Below are 19,103 nucleotides of genomic sequence, written 5' to 3' on the forward strand. Positions count from 1 at the left end.
GGAGATAAAAGAATTGGTCCAAAGTCTGTGTTTGGATCGTGATGATGTGCTCATTAACCGGATGAGGGATTCGCAGGTGATGGAGGAGAAGCGAAGAGGAAGAGGACCCGGTGTAAGTGGTGACCAATATGGTCGTGCGTATGATGCGCCAGGTGATTTAAGAGGCTTGGGGGTCGAGATAGACCCGGGTGTTCGTGAGAGGCCGTTGGTGAAGTGTGCGACAGGTCTGGTGTGCGAAAGAGGAGGTGTGCGAGAAAGTCCGACTCTGGGGTGTGTGAGGAAAAAGTGCGTGCCAAGGAGTGAGGGTGCTGGCGAGAGTGAGTCGGTCGTAGCGCGTGTGCGAGGGGGCACATGGAAGCGCGGGGTGGTGAGTGTTACAGAGGGTGTGACGGGAGAGTGTGCGCAAGAGTGTGCGCGAGAAAGGTGTGTGACGGACAGGTGCATGGGGAAAGAGTGCGCTGTCAGAAGTAAGGAAGAGTGTCCACCTGTGGTGAGTGTTACAGAGGGTGTAACGGGAGAGTGTGCGCGAGAAAGGTGTGTGACGGACAGGTGCATGAGGAAAGAGTGCGCTGTCAGAAGTAAGGAAGAGTGTCCACCTGTGGTGAGTGTTACAGAGGGTGTGACGGGAGAGTGTGCGCAAGAGTGTGCGCGAGAAAGGTGTGTGACGGACAGGTGCATGAGGAAAGAGTGCGCTGTCAGAAGTAAGGAAGAGTGTCCACCTGTGGTGAGTGTTACAGAGGGTGTAACGGGAGAGTGTGCGCGAGAAAGGTGTGTGACGGACAGGTGCATGGGGAAAGAGTGTGCTGTCAAGAGTAAGGGTGAGTGCGTTGTCACGAGTGGAGGTGAGAGTAGTGAGAGTGACAAGGAGAGTGAGCTGGTTGTGACAGGTGAGCGAGGATGTACACCTGGGATGGAAGGATGTACACCTGGAATGGTAGAGCGTGAGTGGGAATGCACGCTGGAGTTGGTGGTGAGGCACGTGGTTGGGTGTGCGAATGAGAGCACACCTGTGATTGTCACAGAGGAGGTGACCGAGGAGGGGGCGCGAAGAGGTGTATTGGTGAGGTGTGCGAGCGACGAATGTGTGCCAAAGTGTTCGGTGGTCAGGTATGTGACCAAGGCTGTGAGTGGAATGAGTGTACCTGCGTGTGTAAGGAAAGGTACGAGGAGCATGGGCACGGCTGGATGTGTGAGCAAGGAACGGGCTGCGGGGTGTAAGCGTCCAGGTGAAGCATCGACGTTAGACGGGGTAGAGTTTAGAACGACTTATAGCCGAAGCAGGCCCTCGGTGCGTGCCGGGCCTCGCTTTGAACGGCCGCGTCCAGGCTCCACTAGGCGGAGCTGGCAGCCCGATAGAAAGGGTCGTCATGGCGACCACTTTTTGGTGAGACGTGCCGGCAGGTCGAGATCGGGACATTGGATGGCTCCACGCCGAGGTGGTGCGTGGGATCTCGGCACGGGTAAGCCCCCGTCCCTGCACCGAGTGCCGGACGCATCCAGCCGCTGGCACAAAACAACCAGCATCCATTGCTTGGCTTTATGAAGCCAGGCTTTGGACAGGAATTGGCGCACCGAGAGGCAGTAGTGAGTAGACTGGGTGATGAGGTTAGTGTTTTGGACCCAAAATTAGAGAAAAACAAAATTTGATGATTGGCAAGGGATTGGCAGTAGTGATTGGCAGATGATGGGCAGTGATTGGCAAATTTTTAATTTGTTGAAATTTGACGTGCAAAATTGATAGTGAGAGACCCCCGATGTGGTGGGATGGCAAATCCACCATCCTTCCCATGTGTGGGGCAAAGGAGCAATAGCTTATGGGGTGTATGGCAGTGAAAACTAGCCCGGGTGGGTTAGGTTATATTGATAGGGATCTAGCGAAGATGACAGTAGGTGACGTTAAGATTAGTTAGTGACTGATACCTGTAGTGGGGACGCAGGTAGATTAGTATGGATGATAATGACGAGGGAGCGCAATAGTTTAAAGGGACGACTGGGAAGCGCAAGTTTCAGAAGGGAGTAGTTAGCTGAGATGATGCCGTGTTTGTGAGAATTGAACAGGTGTGATTGCACAGGTGTGCAACTGGACAGGTGTGTGGAGCAGTGTATGAGTAGTGAGTGTGTGGATCAGCGCGAATGCGCTTGGGGAGAGAAGGGTGCAGGTGGCACCAGGTGTGAGAGCACAGGTGTGCAGGTACAGGTGTGTGGAGTGAGTGGTACGGAGTGGTGTGCATGGTGCGAAGGTGTGGATGGGGGAAGAGTGGACCCCTTTCACGAGTACCCGGGGCGGGTAGTGTAAGTGTTAGGTAGAGGGTGCAGGTAAATTGTGGTTGGATATTGGCATTTGTGGTGCGGTTGCAGAATGGTGTTGTGAATGGGTGCATTAGTGTTGTGGAAATGGCTGGGCGTGTAGCCTGTTAGTGTGTGTAGTTGGTTGGGCACTCCACCACTGTGAGGATGTCGGCCAGGTGAGGCCGCAGGTGGGCTCTGGGAGCCGGTAGTTGTGAGTGGGTGCCTGAGGATCCCGGGTGTGGATCGGGCAGCCCAGTGCCAGAGAGGGCACGGAGTGGGGAGAGAGCCAGAGGGCCTTCCCCTGGTAGTTAGGTTAGGGTAAGGAGCAGGTAAGCTCGGAGGCAACTGCAGTGGTGGAGGTGTGCAGGTGGGTAGACCCACTGGGAGAGGTACACGTCGCAGCCCAGAAATTGTACGAGGGCACCGGGAGATGAATCGGGGGAGTGAGACCCCAAATTGAAGAGCACCACAGTTTGGCCAATGGGAATTGGTTTTTAGAACCCATAGTGTAAGAGGGCCAATGGTTTGGCCGGAGAAAGACCCCGGGTAGTGTAAAGTTGTTAAAGTCATTTCGGCGATAGTTAGGATTGATGAACCTGTCGCACCATACGCAGCCACTTACCTGTGGTGATGATGATGACTCCACACCTGTGTTTTCTTTGTTTTGTGCAGGAAATGAGATTGCTGTGAGGATTTGTGAGACGCATCACGACGTGGATGAGACATTGGGGTGATTCCATCTCTCCCTCCCTAGGAGGGACTGATGATGAATTGGTAATGGCAAATTTTGATGTGCAGTTGGAGATGGCAAATTTTGATGAGAGTTGAAAATGGCAAATTTGATTGGTTAGGAGGGAGAGAAGACGAATTTTGTTTATGGGAGGAACGGGGAAGACAGTAGGGATGTTTGTTGATTTGTAAAGTAGATGTTTATGGGTAGTGTTGTGTTTTGTGGATACAGTAAGGGGTAAGGGAGGGGCCATGTAGGTTACCTGGTGGGGGGGGGGGGGGGGCGTACGATAGGAACGTACCTGTCTCACCTGGTTCCCATGTGCCCCCAGTGTGCATCACCTTACATTGCGTGCACTTTTGCGCCCTTACCACCTTACTCACTTGTCTGCTTCTTTTGTCTCCCACCTCCGAGGATCTGGCTTTGGGGTAGAGAGAGAGGAGAGAGAGGTGCTGGCTGCGCAGTTGTGGGCCTGCACTTTCGCTGTTTGCTGCCGGGATCGATACACCATATGGACCGCAATGTTTGTGGCCACCCACAATGGACCGCAGTTCGGTTGCGGCCAAGCACCACCCGGGGATGGACCTATGGGTCAACGTGGCACCTATGCCATAAAGGTGAACCACTGTTAATTAACACCACTGAAGGCCACACGAAGAGCAAGAGACACCTGCAGGGTTAGGGGTTGTCGAATTTATTTTTATTCCAATGAACAATGGTGACTGCACCGATTGGTGGTGGGGTGGTGCTGTTGATGCTCGGGAAGGGTGCTCTGCACGTTATTAAAGGCCGTCGGCCACAGAGCACTCGTGGGTTGGTGTATCGATGTTGGCAAGCGCGCTCTCTCTATGCATAACATCTGCATGTGTTCCTCCAAAAACAGGTCCTGGATCGTAGTGTAAATAGCCGCGTAGTCTTGTAAATAATGCTCCCTACCGGCTGTATGTTTAGTTTGAGGATTCTTTCCGGATTCGGTTATCCTGTGGGTGTGTTTCTGTGAGGAGAAGGGTGCAACGTCGCAGGGGGACATATTTACTCATTTGTGAATATCTGTAAAACTGTCGCACTCAGGGTAGAGTTAATAGTAGAGGGAACTACATTGCGTGCCACACTAAAGTAGGTAAAGATTTATCGGGTCGGGACGCCCCGAGGGTAGAGAAGGGTGCAATGTTGCGAATATGGAATTTGGCCTCCATATCCGCTTGTAAATATTCCCCTATTTTCTCCAATACTCCCCAACTTTCCCCAATCCCCCATTCCCTAGTCCCATTGCATGTAAATAACAATCAGTAGAGCCGACCTTCCCCTTATTCCCCCATTAAATGTCGTGCCCAGGTCCACCGCACCACACGTAGACAACTTTCGGACATCTTCCTAGTTATTCTTATTCTATGTCAGTTAAGGCCTCGTTTCCATTAATTATGACTCTTCGTTGCACCAGAATGTGATTATATGGCATCAGTAGTGAGTTTAGGACCTTTCCCATACCTCCTCCCATCTTCTTCCCCAAACAACAACAATAACAACAACTACAACAACAACTACAACAACAATTACAACTACAACTACGACTACAACAACAGAGGGGCGGGGAGTGTGCGTCCTCACACCGGCTCGGTTACCCGCCATGACCATGCGCTCCACGGCGTTACCCCGAAGGGGCTGGCTGTCAGCTCCTCGTCAGGGGCGGAGCCAGTAACCCCCCCACGCACCCAATGAGAAGCAACGTGCCGATTCCATCTGGGGCGGAGCTAACGAGCCGAGGGCGTGTCACTCCCCGCCGGATATACGCGGCCCCGCGCCGGACGTGACGTCAGATGCGCCTCAGCTTGGAGAGAGAAGCCACCGCCACCCCCAGCGCGACGATACCTCCCCGCATCTTTGGACCGGACCGGACCGTACTGTACCCTGCTTTGAGCCAAGAGTGCACCTTGAGCCATCGCTATCTGCCTTTCCTTGCCATCAACCCCCGTGTGAGTCAGCCTTGTCCCGTTTACCTGTCGTCTGTCCGGGGTTAATGTAAGAGTGTGTCTAAGTGCCTGTCTTCCTGTAATATACCTCTAGCCCCTGTAATCTGACCTTTCCGTACGAATATAATCTCCTCCGGAGGTCTTGAGAATTGAAACATTGGTGTCGTATTGTGTTATTGTAATCCAGCCGGGTGTCTTCTTTTTCTTATTGAGCCAGCATCGCGCGACTAGTCAACGTTCGGGCACAATCGGGTAACTTGTGCAGACGTGGTCATACCATAAAACCGCTCGGTAAATAACATCCAAGCCACGTCTGTAACAATATATATATATATATGTGTATGTATATATATATATATATATATATATATGTGTATGTATATATATATATATATATATATATATATATATGTGTATGTATATATATATATATATATATATATATATATGTGTATGTATATATATATATATATATATATATATATATATATATATATATATATATATGTGTATGTATATATATATATATATATATATATATATATGTGTATGTATATATATATATATATATATATATATATATATATATATATATATATATATATATATATATATATATATATGTGTATGTATATATATATATGTGCACACATATATCTGGACTAAGCTCATAACTGATTCCCAGCCTACTTTGCATACAACAACAACAACATGCATTTTAAGGCCATTTTCCCTGCAAGAGCGGGGGTTAGCCTTGCGGGCCCCATGACAAACTTCTCCATTTTGCCCTATTTTCTGCATCTCTCCTTGTTAACCCCCTTGCCCGCATTTCTTCTTCCACCATCTTTAGCCAGGTCTTTCTCGGTCTTCCCCATCCTTAACTTCCTTCTACATTCATTTTCATCACTCTTCTCAGTCACTTTCATCCTTCCTCAACACATGACCAAAACCATCTCAACCTGTTTGAGATACAAGGCAAATTACAAGGCCTACTTTAAATTACAAGGCCAAGGCCTATTTTGCATACAAGGCAAATTAACGAAAAATCATAGTGCTATATGATATTTCATATATTCAATTGCCTTGCTATTTGTTTTTGTCATTTTAACCTGTCTCCTCTAGTCTGTTTATAACAAGAATTCATTCTAAGGAATGGTTATTATACTGGGTGCTTGCCTCCTCCTCCCCCAACATAAAATAAGGGCATTCCTCGTGTTCAGGACACACAGGTGCAACATAATTATATTTCATCACTTCAATTTAAAAAAAAAATCAAATTCTACATTTCATCTTGGACAATTTGAGCTGCAGTTCATGTTTACTCATAATAATGCTTAAATAACTATTGATTTATTTCTATACAATGGCTCAACAGATTTAGATGACCCTTTACAAATATAACAAAACACTTGCATTGCTCTGGTCTGTTATATAGAGTTGAAATTCATTTGTGAAAACATAATTGTCCATCAAAAGTGCTGCTCATTGTATCAAGTGTTCCTTATAAGGGAACACTACTGGATTCCATTTACTAATCCTCTTTGAGGGCTGACAAGATGTGTTGTGGAAATCATTCAAGACCACAACTTTAGTCCATCTGTTGGTTTAATTCCATTAAGACCTTTGACATCATTCTGCAAATACAGGGATGCAATAGAAATAAGGTTTGGCATCACATAGGTCAATCCATAATATAGTTCAATGAAAGCAAGCGTAATATTCCATGCGGTACGTACCGTTAGCGAGTCTACTAGTCAATGTAACATGTCACAGGAGAAGTCGCCTAGAGCAGCGGCTGCATCGGGTCTTATAGCCGCGCCCCCCTAGCGGTGTCAGCGAGCAGCGAGCATCACCTGGGTTCAGCATTAATACGATTTCACTACATTCTCCCCACCGTTAGAATTACACTGCCGTGCGGCTAGAATCGAGCGAGGCATCAGCATTAACAGGGTGCGGAATTATGGTATCAGTCGGCCCAACCGTACCGGTCCGGACGGCGAATTTCCCTGCCAGCACGTGTCCGAAATTCCCCGGGTACGGCATCACGTAACCCAGAGACCCCGGCGTCGGAGTAGCTGCTGGAGTCAGGTGACGAAGGGGGTACCGCCAAGCCTTCAGGCAAGGGTGGCTGTGGCGAAGGGAGGGCCGGCAGACGTTCAGTGACGGAAGTGTCGGAAGAGTCCATAGTCTCATAGATTGGCTCGTCCGATTCCTTATACGGGTCGGTGACCCCGCATGGGGCAAGATGGCGTACGGAGACAGTGGACTCACGCCCATCTGCCGTCATCACACGTGCATGCTCGGGATTAGCCTGGAGTACCTGCACTTTGTCCACTAAGGGGTCGTACTTGCTCGTGCGGACCGCCCGTTTGAGATAGGCCGGCCCGGGCTCAGCGAGCCAACTGGGTAATGACCGGATACACCCCGAGCTCCTCGGGTGGTGGAAAAGTCTCTCGTGGGGAGTCTGGTTGGTGGCCGTACATAGGAGAGCCCTAATCGAGTTCAGCGCCGCAGGTAGCGACCAAGCCCATTTATCGAGGCCCCGGCCGAGGGTCCGGAGGTTGAGCACGACGGCCCTCCATATAATCCCGTTGAAGCGTTCGATCTGCCCATTCGCTTGGGGTCTGTACGGCGTGGTATAACTCGAAGCGACGTTATTTTGGAGCAAGTAGCCTCGCACGTCCTGAGACAAAAAGACCGCACCCCGATCAGTATGCACGGAGGCCGGGTACCCAAACATGGAGAACAAATTCTGCAGGCATCGCATTACCGTGGCAGCCGTCATATCCACGCACGTATAAGCAAAAGGAAATCGCGAGTACTCATCGACGATAGTGAGCAGATAGCGAGAGTTACTCGACACCGGCAACGGGCCCTTGAAATCCATCGCCAATCTTTCCCACTGCCTCGTAGCCCTAACCAGCGTCCCCATGGGAGGGTTATAGAAACGTGGTTTGTTTTCTGCGCAGATAGCGCAGTCGCGACAGATACGGCGGATATCGTCAATCGAGTACGGTAGATTGCCACATCGCACAAAATGAGCGAAACGCGTCACGCCCGGATGCCCTGCAGTTTCGTGCAAAGCGCGTAGGCCCTCCAGAGTGACGATACCCGCGCACGTAACCGGTCTTGATAAGGCGTCGGCGACCTGGTTATCCTTCCCCGGGCGGTATTTGATAGTGTAGCAGAAGTCGGCAAGCTCTATACGCCAGCGAGTGATTTTCTCATTCTTAATGCGCTGGGCGTGTAAGGTGTCGTACATGAACGCAACACTTTGTTGGTCCGTGATGATTTGAAAGCATCGTCCGAGTAAGTACGGGCGCCATCGCCGAATCGACTCGACGATCGCGTACGCTTCCTTTTCGACGGACAAATGTCTCCGCTCAGCGGAGGTAAGAGTCCGTGAAAAGAAAGCCACCGGGCGCCCACCTTGGGAGAGGGTCGCCGCTATGGCATGATCCGAGGCATCACTTTCTAGGACGAAAGATCCGCTCTCGTCGATCGTCGCCACAGCGGCACTGGCGATGTCGGCCTTAAGGCCTCCAAAGGCCGCCAAAGCGGCCGGACGCAGAGGGAATGAGTCGCAGGCCACAAGGGGGCGAAGTTTCGCGGAGAAATTTTGGACCCACTTAGAGTAATGGGCGAATAGCCCGAGAGCGCGCTTCAGGGACGCCCGATCGCTGGGAGGGGCCATGTCGAGCAGAGGTCGCAGACGCTCCTTATCCGGAGCGACTGAGCCATGGGTCACGGTGTACCCCAGAAGATCTATCTTGCGTAGGGAGTATTGACACTTAGCCTCGTTCATGGTTAAGCGATACCTCTGCGCAACCTCGAGGAAGCGCTTCAGATTAGCATCATGGTGCCCTTGGTCATACCCACAAACCGTAAGATTGTCTAGATAGACGAAAACATCGGTCAAGTTCTCCCTCGCAATGAGGTCATCCATGGCCCTCTGGAAACAGGAGACCCCGTTCGTCACCCCAAAAGGCAATCGAGTAAACTGGTACAACCGTTGCCCCGACTCAAAAGCGGTATAGATACGATCTGCCCTAGAGATAGGGATCTGATGATACGCACTACGGAGATCAAGAGTGCTGTAGACCGAGTATTGGGCCACCTGTCGCACCAGTGCGTCCATCCCCGGAAGGGGGTAGGCATCCAGCTGTGTAAAACGGTTAATCGTTTGGGAATAGTTGATTACCATGCGTCTGCGGTGTGCGTCGCTTCGCACCACTAAGACCTGGGCCCGCCACGGTGACCGGCTGGGTTCTATGATGCCGTCTTTCAAGAGCTGAGCCGTCTCTCCCGCAATGAATTGCATGTCTGCTCTAGAGTAGCGCCATGACTTTACCGCTACAGGTGTACAGTCGGAGGTTAAATTGGGGAACAGCGAAAGTGGCTGGATTTCCATTTTCGCTAGGGCACACACAGCAAGCGTGTCAGTCCCACCAACAGCAAGCGTGTCTGGCCCACCAAACTCCATTTCCAGTCGTCCATGTCGCTTAAGGAAAGCGTGTCCTAACAGAATGTCAGCACATAAAGCAGGTAAGACCATGAGGTGTACATCTGGGAAAACCCGTCCCTTTATCACGAGTTTCAATCGACATTCCCCCTTCGTGCTGAGCCGAAGTCCCTGGGAGGCCATGAAGATCCGTCTCGTAGTCCCCAAGACCCGCCAACCATGCCTGTGCACGAGTCGCTGATCGATAAAACTATCCGTAGACCCTGTATCCACCAAGGCCCGCACACAATGGCCCTCGACCATGAGGGGAATAACGGCTTGAGCCAGGCCGGACGAGCCTGCTGGGAGTGGGACCGACCCTCCCGAGTGAGTCGGTCGCGCCTCGCGGGTGGGTCCTATGCCAGCCGCAGTTTTCCGGGCATCATAGGGTGCCCGTGGAGTTTTGTATAAGTTGTCAGGGAGCGTTCCCATGCAATCAGCAGTGTTGCGGTCATTGCCGGAGTATTCGTTGTGCATGGGGCATCCGTTAAAGCTGTCAGAGAGCCTTCCCATGCATTCTGCTGTCTTGCCATTCAAAATCGCCGTTTGACGAGTATGGGCCTCCATAGTCTTACCATTCAAAATCGCCGTTTGATGAGTATGGGCCTCAGTAGTCTTGCCATTCGAAATCGCCATTTGACGAATATGGGCCTCCGTAGTCTTGCCATTCAAAATCGCCGTTTGGCGAGTATGGGCCTCCGTAGGGGTTTGGCGAGGCCCCAAAGTCCCTCGCGTTGCCCGGAGTCTAGTCAAGGACGCACGTTCCGTGTCCGATTGAGGATGAGACTGTTGTGGCTGGTCGGTGTCTCTCGCCAAGGTCGATTGGGCGACCAGGGGCCCGCAAGGAGGGACACTGCCCATCAAAGCCGGGTAAGGCGCCGTGTTCCGTGCTCGGCCCATAGGCTCTGCAATAAGCCCATTCAACGTCGCGCGCGGCCGTGAACCGCGTGCGGTTTTCCGGCACACTTTTGCATAGTGCCCCTTTTGCGAGCACATATGGCATATTGCGTCCCGAGCCGGACACACTGACCGGGGATGTAGTAAGGGAAACATATGAAAATCTGTTAACTAAATTGTTACCAAAAAATTTCTTCACCAATATGTTTGTAAAGGTGTGTAATAACATGTGTTAAAATGTTGAAGGTCAACTCCCGTGGGAAACCCAGGAAAAAAGCTGTTGAATTCGGGTACCGAAAAATTATTTTCGAGAATTTTTATTTTTTTTAATCGGCCCTTAAGTAACTTATGAGGGGTCAAATAAGGGTTTTTCATGATTCTGAGTTGATTGTTAACATTTATATTTCACCACAGACACTCCTTTGTGGAAAAATAATTTCTAAATATATCTCATTTTCTACTTTGCAGGACATGGAGTCTAGCAATATGGATGAAGACGTTACTCCACCTGTGCTCAATTGCTTCATCTGTGCACGCTCGGATACACCAGCTGAAAGGCTCATACAGGCAACTCCAAAGGGATACTCAACTTTATTGAAACAAGCAGAAACTGTCGAAAATGTTACTGTTGTGGAACGTATGAAGGAGGCTCAAAAGGAAGGAAAACTGAGGTACCACCAGAAGTGTAAAAATGATCTGTACAACGACTTTGTTGCAACCACCAAGAAGTCAGCTCATGCATCAAAGGCAGAGAAAGAGTCATCAAAGTTGAAGAGAAGACGCACTACTTGTGAGTTCAGTTCATCAACTGGCTGCAGTTCTAGAAGATCACAGTCAGTTGACCTCCTGTATAAGGATGTATGCATTCTTTGCAACCAACCAGCCCAGCTCTACAAAAATAATCCAGCACAAGCTAGAAAGAAATACAGAGTGCCAGATAATTTGACTGCAGATACACTGAAGGCAAGCTTGCTGAAGACAGCACGGAGTCGCGGGGATGACTGGGGCACTGAAGTCACTGGACGCCTGGAAGGGATCAACGACTTGGTGGCAGAAGAAACACTGTACCATTTGCGATGCAAACTTATGTTTGCGAGAGGTGACAGTTTGTCCAAGACTGATGAGGAAGGAAAAAGGAAGAGAGGACAGAGGAGTATTGATGAGGAGCGAGAGGCAGTTTTTATTGAATTCTGCGAATGGTTAGACTCAGAATTAGAGCATGGGGTAATGAACATGGACCAAGTCCATGAAAAGCTGCAGGAGTTTGATCAGTCACCAGAGAAGAGCCTTTCTTATTCAAAGCATTGGCTAAAGATAAAACTTCTAGAGAAATACGAAGACACCTTGTATTTCACAACACAGGAAAGAAGGGCAGATGTACTCTGTCTCAAAGATGGCACCGACAATATTCTGCGAGAGCATCATGCTAATCTTGACCATGGAGATGAGAAGATTCAGATCATAAAGACGGCACTCAAGTTCATATCCAATGATATTGCCTTGATTGATTTAGGTCCAAAGTCATACCCCACCACACACAGTATGACTGACATCGATAGTCAGCTGACACTTGTTCCTGTAAGCCTTCAGATGTTCTTGAGACCGATTGTCAAGACAGACGAAAGAGTTGCCGTTTGGGGGCAGAATTTTATTAAGGCCTGTCGACCTCGGTCTGGAGTATTGCCACACCAAATGGGGCTTGCCATACAACTTGATCATAGATTTGGGTCAAAATGGATGCTCAACAAGTTCCACCGGCTGGGATACACTGAGGCTGAGTACATCGACATCTTCCTTGACACAGAAGCCACCAAGGAAACAGTGATTCAGGCTGGTACTGCGATTTTCAAGTACATTTACCATGGACGAGATACTACATTGGGTGAAATTCTGTACAACATGTTCTCAAGGAAGGCAACGGCAGGAGTGATCAAATCAGAGACTCTACCTCCAACAGAGGGTGCAGCTGCACAACATTCACTCCATGCCTACCTGCAGACCCGGGACTGGATCCTTCTACAGAGCATGTCTCTGAACCCCAGTGACTATGGATGGACAATAGGTGTGCATGGGTATGAGCCAGTTCCAACACTGGACCCCACGGCTCCTGAGGAGCTATTGCAGTTCACGAGCTGTAATTGTCATGGAGATTGCAGCAACCGGCGATGCAGCTGCAAGAAGAATGGGGTCACGTGCATCTCGGCCTGTGGAGTCTGTAATGGCATTACATGCAGAAACTGCAGTCATGATGTTGTTGAGTCTGAAGAAGACATAGACAATGACTGTTGAAACTTCTGACATTGTGAATGAGAAATAACTCTTGAGTATTATATATGTATGTGAAATAAAAGCTACTTTGTGTGTAAATGTAAAAGTGAAAATATAAATGTTAACAATCAACTCAGAATCATGAAAAACCCTTATTTGACCCTTCATAAGTTACTTAAGGGCTGATTTAAAAAAATAAAAATTCTCGAAAATAATTTTTCGGTACCCGAATTCAACAGCTTTTTTTCTGGGTTTCCCACGGGAGTTGAACTTCAACATTTTAACACATGTTATTACACACCTTTACAAACATATTGGTGAAGAAATTTTTTGGTAACAATTTAGTTAACAGATTTGTGAAATATCTCATAAAATGCCCTTACTATTATACAGGAGGTCAACTGACTGTGATCTTCTAGAACTGCAGCCAGTTGATGAACTGAACTCACAAGTCGTGCGTCTTCTCTTCAACTTTGATGACTCTTTCTCTGCCTTTGATGCTTGAGCTGACTTCTTGGTGGTTGCAACAAAGTCGTTGTACAGATCATTTTTACACTTCTGGTGGTACCTCAGTTTTCCTTCCTTTTGAGCCTCCTTCATACGTTCCACAACAGTAACATTTTCGACAGTTTCTGCTTGTTTCAATAAAGTTGAGTATCCCTTTGGAGTTGCCTGTATGAGCCTTTCAGCTGGTGTATCCGAGCGTGCACAGATGAAGCAATTGAGCACAGGTGGAGTAACGTCTTCATCCATATTGCTAGACTCCATGTCCTGCAAAGTAGAAAATGAGATATATTTAGAAATTATTTTTCCACAAAGGAGTGTCTGTGGTGAAATATAAATGTTAACAATCAACTCAGAATCATGAAAAACCCTTATTTGACCCCTCATAAGTTACTTAAGGGCCGATTAAAAAAAATAAAAATTCTCGAAAATAATTTTTCGGTACCCGAATTCAACAGCTTTTTCCTGGGTTTCCCACGGGAATTGACCTTCAACATTTTAACACATGTTATTACACACCTTTACAAACATATTGGTGAAGAAATTTTTTGGTAACAATTTAGTTAACAGATTTTCATATGTTTCCCTTACTAGGGGAAGTCCTTTCTTGATATAGCATAGAAAAGGCCAGACCAATTGGCTTGCTCTCTGGGGGCAAGAACTCATTGGGGCATCGTCAAAGAGTGGACAGTGAGGATGAGAACTGTGACTAAATGTCTGCATATATTCTCCAATTCCTCCCTTCCTCCTTCCCCCTGCCCCCCCATCTTGTCCCCAGTGTTCGAGATCAAACTGGGTACCCTTGAAAATCCCACAACAGCAGAGGTAGAGTGGTGCTGGCGTCCGTTCATGAACACAGCTCGGAAACGAAAGTTCCTAACCGTTGAGTGAGGATCGTGAAGCATAAAGATTTCCATGGGGCCATCGACATTGATTTTGCAGTCACTGTCTACGATTCAAAACTCCGAGAACTATTTGTATTGTAAATGTTAACCAGTTTAACTGAATGTTCAATGTCAATGAGCTTAAATGCACATCATTCTGAGGTTTGGCATACCTCAAGGTGTTGAGCCTACTACTTCATTGACAGCATTTTAATGCATTCTGAGTGGGAAGGTTTGATATACTATGTTGGATAGTAATTTTGGTAGCCTTTTATCGTTTGATGACTATGGGTTAGAGCTCCTATTTTGGGATTGCTCATATTCAGAAGTGCCAAAGTTCTGCCTCTTTATGGATTTTATTTCTTCCCTCAAGATTGGTTAATATATTTATATATTTTTTACAAGATGTTGTATCTGAAGTTACTTTAGGATGGTTTCCTACATAAATTAACTTTTTTTTTTCAGTTGCACACTTGTTGAATTTATTTTTTCTGCATTTTCACCTCGGTACTCTGGTATATCTGTATGTGTACTTAAATATATTTGTATCTTCCATTGTTTTGTTGATCTATTTCATAAACATCTGCATTATGTTATAATAAAGGTTGGTTTAAATGAGGGGATGGGGTGGGGTCCCATTGCCACCTTTCCCCCTCCCCTCCCCCCCCCCCCCCTCACTTTGTGCAACACCTTAACACAACAACCTCAACACAACAGCTCCTCACAACAACAACAACCTCCTCACAACAGGGTTGGCCTTATCTTATAAACTTGACAGTTATGTTGGATTCGTAATAAGAACTTGTTGTGAAAGTACAGCTCATACATATGCTAATGAGGGACTGATGACGTATGTATAATAAAGTAGTTCCATCATGGCTGCTCACTGGACGGGTGTGTCTCAATCATTCCTGGGCTTTTGGCTACTGTTCCATGGTGGCAGCGGTGTTACTCAGCGATTGTCAAATTGTAGTTAAGTCTGCAGTTATCGTTTTAGAGATCGTTCTGGGCCATGGCGAAGTTTGATCCACCGGAAAACTTCGACTTTTCAAAGCCTGCTGGATTGGATGGCCCTGCTGGAAACGGCAGTTCAATAGATACTCCAAAGCCACTAAGCTGACTGGAGAAACGGGGGAAGTCCAAGTGAGTACCCTTATTTATGCGATGGGTCCGGAGGCAGAAGATGTCGTGAGCACCTTTACTTGTACTGCTGCTGTTGATGACCACTCCGGTGAAAATGAGAATGACTTGCAGACGGTGTTGAGGAAACTTGATGCCTATTTCATTCCCAAGCGTAACGTGATTCATGAAAGGGCTGTTTTCCCGTCAATGACAGCAAATGGATGAGTCTGTGGAAAAGCGTGTGCGGCACCTTTACACTGGTGCTGAGTGGTTTCCATGATAAAAATGAGGAAATCCGGGATCAATTCGTGTTGGGACTGGCTGACAAGTAACTCACCTTGGAATTACAACTGAGGGCAAATCCCAATCTGGAAATGGCACTTTGGATTGCAAGAGAATGAGAACTCTATTATCGATCAGATGGGTCTTAAAGAGGACCACTCAACTGCTGTGGAAAAGTTGAGCAGATAAAAGGAAAAATCACACAAAACGTTTCAACCTCGTCCCATGACCAAGTGTACTCGCTGCGGAGGTTTTGCACATAAGGACAGTCAGACATAACGAGCCAACTCTTGACTTTTTAAAAAAGGTTTTAAAAAATGTGATTCAATATGGCTGCCATACCACGTGACCGATGACATCATAAATTCACATTCTCCAACATAATTGTTGCATAGATCACGCTCAAGAAATTTCAAACTGCTCAGATTAAGCGTTGTACTTGTCGAATTATGACATCATAATGAAGGCACCGATGTCATCGATTAAAAACAATTATTCCCCATGTGGAGTTCTTTACAATGAACCACGTTTCAATTTTTTCCATGGAGCCGTTTCGGAGAGTTCCAAAGTTTTTCCAAGATGGCGTCCATATTACGTGACCTATGACGTCATACTTATTACTAAAAAATATATGCCGGCAGACGCATACTATGGTGAAAATTTCGTGTCGATCAGACCAACGGTTGCGGAGAAAGTGAATTTTTAAAACGGAGACACGTAAGTACATATTCGACCGATCCTTAACCACACTTTTCGCTTTGCAAGCGCAGGGTAAAAATAACTTAGCACCACTTCTGCCCAGAAAGCTGCCAGCAACAGTAAATTATATTTCCCCCTATTTTAAATTTTACTAACTTTTTAGTTTCTACTCTGTTTTTAATGTATACATATTGTCTTTTGTCTGGATCAGACATAATATAATTTCATATACCAAAAACATGGAGCACAATCTATAAAGTACATCTTTGCGTCAAAATAACCGACAACATCAATAAGTTAACTCACTCTCACAATATGTAATCCCTCCACCCCCTACAGCTCCAGTACATAACATACATTCCTGATATCTGCCAGTGGCAGATGTGCAAACATGAGTACAAAGGTCTTTGTTAATGGAACTAAATAATTGTATTGTGATCCGATTACAAAGGTCACGTGTATCATGAGGTTCAGTGTTATGAGCTCTGCAGCTGCAGAATAGATCCATACCTGAAGCGAATTTTGATCTTGACTGACACCCACTATGTTGCCCCACCCCACCAGCCTGTCCATCCAACATGGTGGGAAAACACCCCAGCTGTCCAAGTAACTGTGTTCAAAACTGGTGGGGTTTGCTTACACATTGTGTAAGCAATAACAAACCGTGCTTCGTACGTAGGTACAATAAATAGAAGCTTTATGATTACTAGGGCATTGCCCGTACGTGGGTGCCCGTTCCTTGCCAATGCCCATACTATATATATATCTAAAATTATATCCCCCCCCCCCCTCTATTTACATGAAATGGTTTGGTCCATTCGCAACGACCACAGAACCCCCCCCTCTATTTACATGCAATGGTTTGGTCCAAAGCGAACGGTTTGGTCCATTCGATGTGATTCGATGATTCGATGTGAATGGTTTGGTCCATTCGCAACGACCACAGAACCCCCCCCTCTATTTACATGAATGGTTTGGTCCATTCGCAAAGCCAAAGCGAACGACCACAGAACCCCCCCCCCCTCTATTTACATGAATGGTTTGGTCCATTCGCAAAGCCAAAGCGAACGACCACAGAACCCCCCCCCCCCCCTCTATTTACATGAATGGTTTGGTCCATTCGCAACGGCAAAGCGAACGGCGAACGGCTAAATCGCCATAGCTCGGTAAGTACTTGTCCGATTAATTTCAAACCTTGAAAAGGCACATCCTCGGGTCCCCAGCAATATACCTGGCAAGTTTCAAGTATATCGGACCGGTAGTTGTCGAGAAACAGCGGTCACAGACAAACGTACAGACGTACAGACGTACAGAGATTACTGGAATTATAGATAGATAGGCAAGCTTCACTGACCTCCTGCGAGATATCAATTGAGTTATTTTTTTCATATATATATTTTTTTACGGAAGCGTTTCAGTTTTTTTTAACGTAAATTTTCATTGAGGTTTTTGTTTCACAGTTTACAGTTATAGAAAATCAAATCTTCAAATACTATATATAGATTGAGGTTTTTGGGATTTTTTTTCAACGTATGTATTTACGGTTTTTTAACGTAAATTTTCATTTACAGATGCTTTCTAATGGTTTTGTGATTTTTCACGGTGTACGGGCTTCAATGTCCGTCGGCATGCCAAATTTCAGCCTTGTACGACACCTGGAAGGTACCGGACATTAATATCAGTAAGTGAGTCCATGGTTACAATGAGCTTTATATTCTTCTTCTTCTTGAGTATGGCCAATATGGGGTGTGCTAAAGTTTAATGTCCAGGTTCCGCAACAATATGTCTGCCTCAGTGAGTTGGTTTGGGGCTAAAAGTCCTCCCGATAGCTGCAGCAAGGGACAGTGCGACGTGATGTGCTCCATCGTGTGGACCTCCCCCACAGTCACAGAGCGCATCTGACCTCATCCTCCATCGATATAGAATGCCACCGCATTGTCGCTGTCCATTGTGGAGCCTGTTGAGGGCTGTCCATTGCCTATGTGTGAGTGTGAACCTGGGTGTAGCAGTGGTTGGATGCAGGTACTGCGGCCAGGCCTAAAGCCCCCTTGCTCATCAGGTAGGAAGGTCTCCAGAGTGGGGGTTAAATGGAGTGGGGATAGTAGAGCCCTCTCCATCAGCTTTCCCATCACTGATAGCAGGGCTCTAGTGCGGTAATTGGAGGGCAAGTCTGCTGGCTTACCAGTTTTTAGGATGGCAATAACATTAGCCTTCTTCCAGGCTGCAGGAATTTGCCCTGTTTCATGGACGGCAGTAAAACGGGTCACCAACCAGGTATGACTTTTCTCCGGGGTTTTTAAGGAATTCAGGGAAAATTCCGTTGGACCCTGCAGCTTTGCTGGTTTTGGTTTCCCACAGCGTGGCATCAATGTCTTTCTTTGTATATGGGGCCGACAGGTAGCTGCTCAAAGGTTTCGGAGATAGTCCCTTTTTACCTCCTGCTTTAGTGGTTTAGAGGTCGATGCCTTTGAGGTCTGGAGGAGGTGAGACGTGATGAAATCAGGGGAGACTCTTGGGATGGAAGCAATAGTGTGTTCTGCGGCACCCAGTTTCCTCAGCAATGCCCATGCCTTGCGGCTGCTGTGGATGAACTCTGTTGACTCCAACTCCTTTCAGACGTTCAGTGTCGAGAGCTTCAATTAGTGCCTGCGTGACTTCTGGGTTCCCAGTATTGTTGTGCTCCTTTAGGAGTCTTTCAGTCTCCGCTCTCCAGCAAGGTGTGTAAGCCTTGCGGAAACCACGCAGTATGGTATGGCAGCAGAGAGAACTAGAACGGCACTCATTAGAGAGCATACCTCCACCTGGTTGGCCATATCACTCAAAGGTGAAAAATCACTTTAAAAATTCTACTAGCCGGATCCGGATACGGATCTTCATCAAAATTGAATAGGTTCTTCCTTGTCACACACACACGACCTCTGCAACAAGTTTCGTCCAAATCCATCCATAACTTTTTG

General features: G+C 47.3%; 1 protein-coding gene across 3 annotated transcripts in view; it reads left to right on the forward strand.

The window, feature by feature from the left end:
* Nucleotides 1–14,929, forward strand: part of IMP4 (IMP U3 small nucleolar ribonucleoprotein 4) — a 65,499-nt gene extending 50,570 nt beyond the window's left edge. For 2 of the 3 annotated variants that reach the window (XM_068112943.2, XM_078776181.1), the window contains exon 9: nucleotides 13,938–14,929. In XM_068112943.2, the coding sequence (XP_067969044.1) occupies nucleotides 13,938–14,050 (113 nt within the window). In that variant the 3' untranslated portion in view covers nucleotides 14,051–14,929. Of the gene's footprint in view, nucleotides 1–10,855; nucleotides 12,681–13,937 lie in introns of those variants that run through there. The other variant, XM_078776180.1, reaches the window with a different exon arrangement.
* The last annotated feature ends 4,174 nt before the right edge of the window (nucleotides 14,930–19,103 follow it).

This window comes from Myxine glutinosa, chromosome 4, assembly GCF_964187855.1.
Source record: "Myxine glutinosa chromosome 4, kmMyxGlut1.1, whole genome shotgun sequence".
Classification (NCBI taxonomy): Eukaryota; Metazoa; Chordata; class Myxini; order Myxiniformes; family Myxinidae; genus Myxine; species Myxine glutinosa.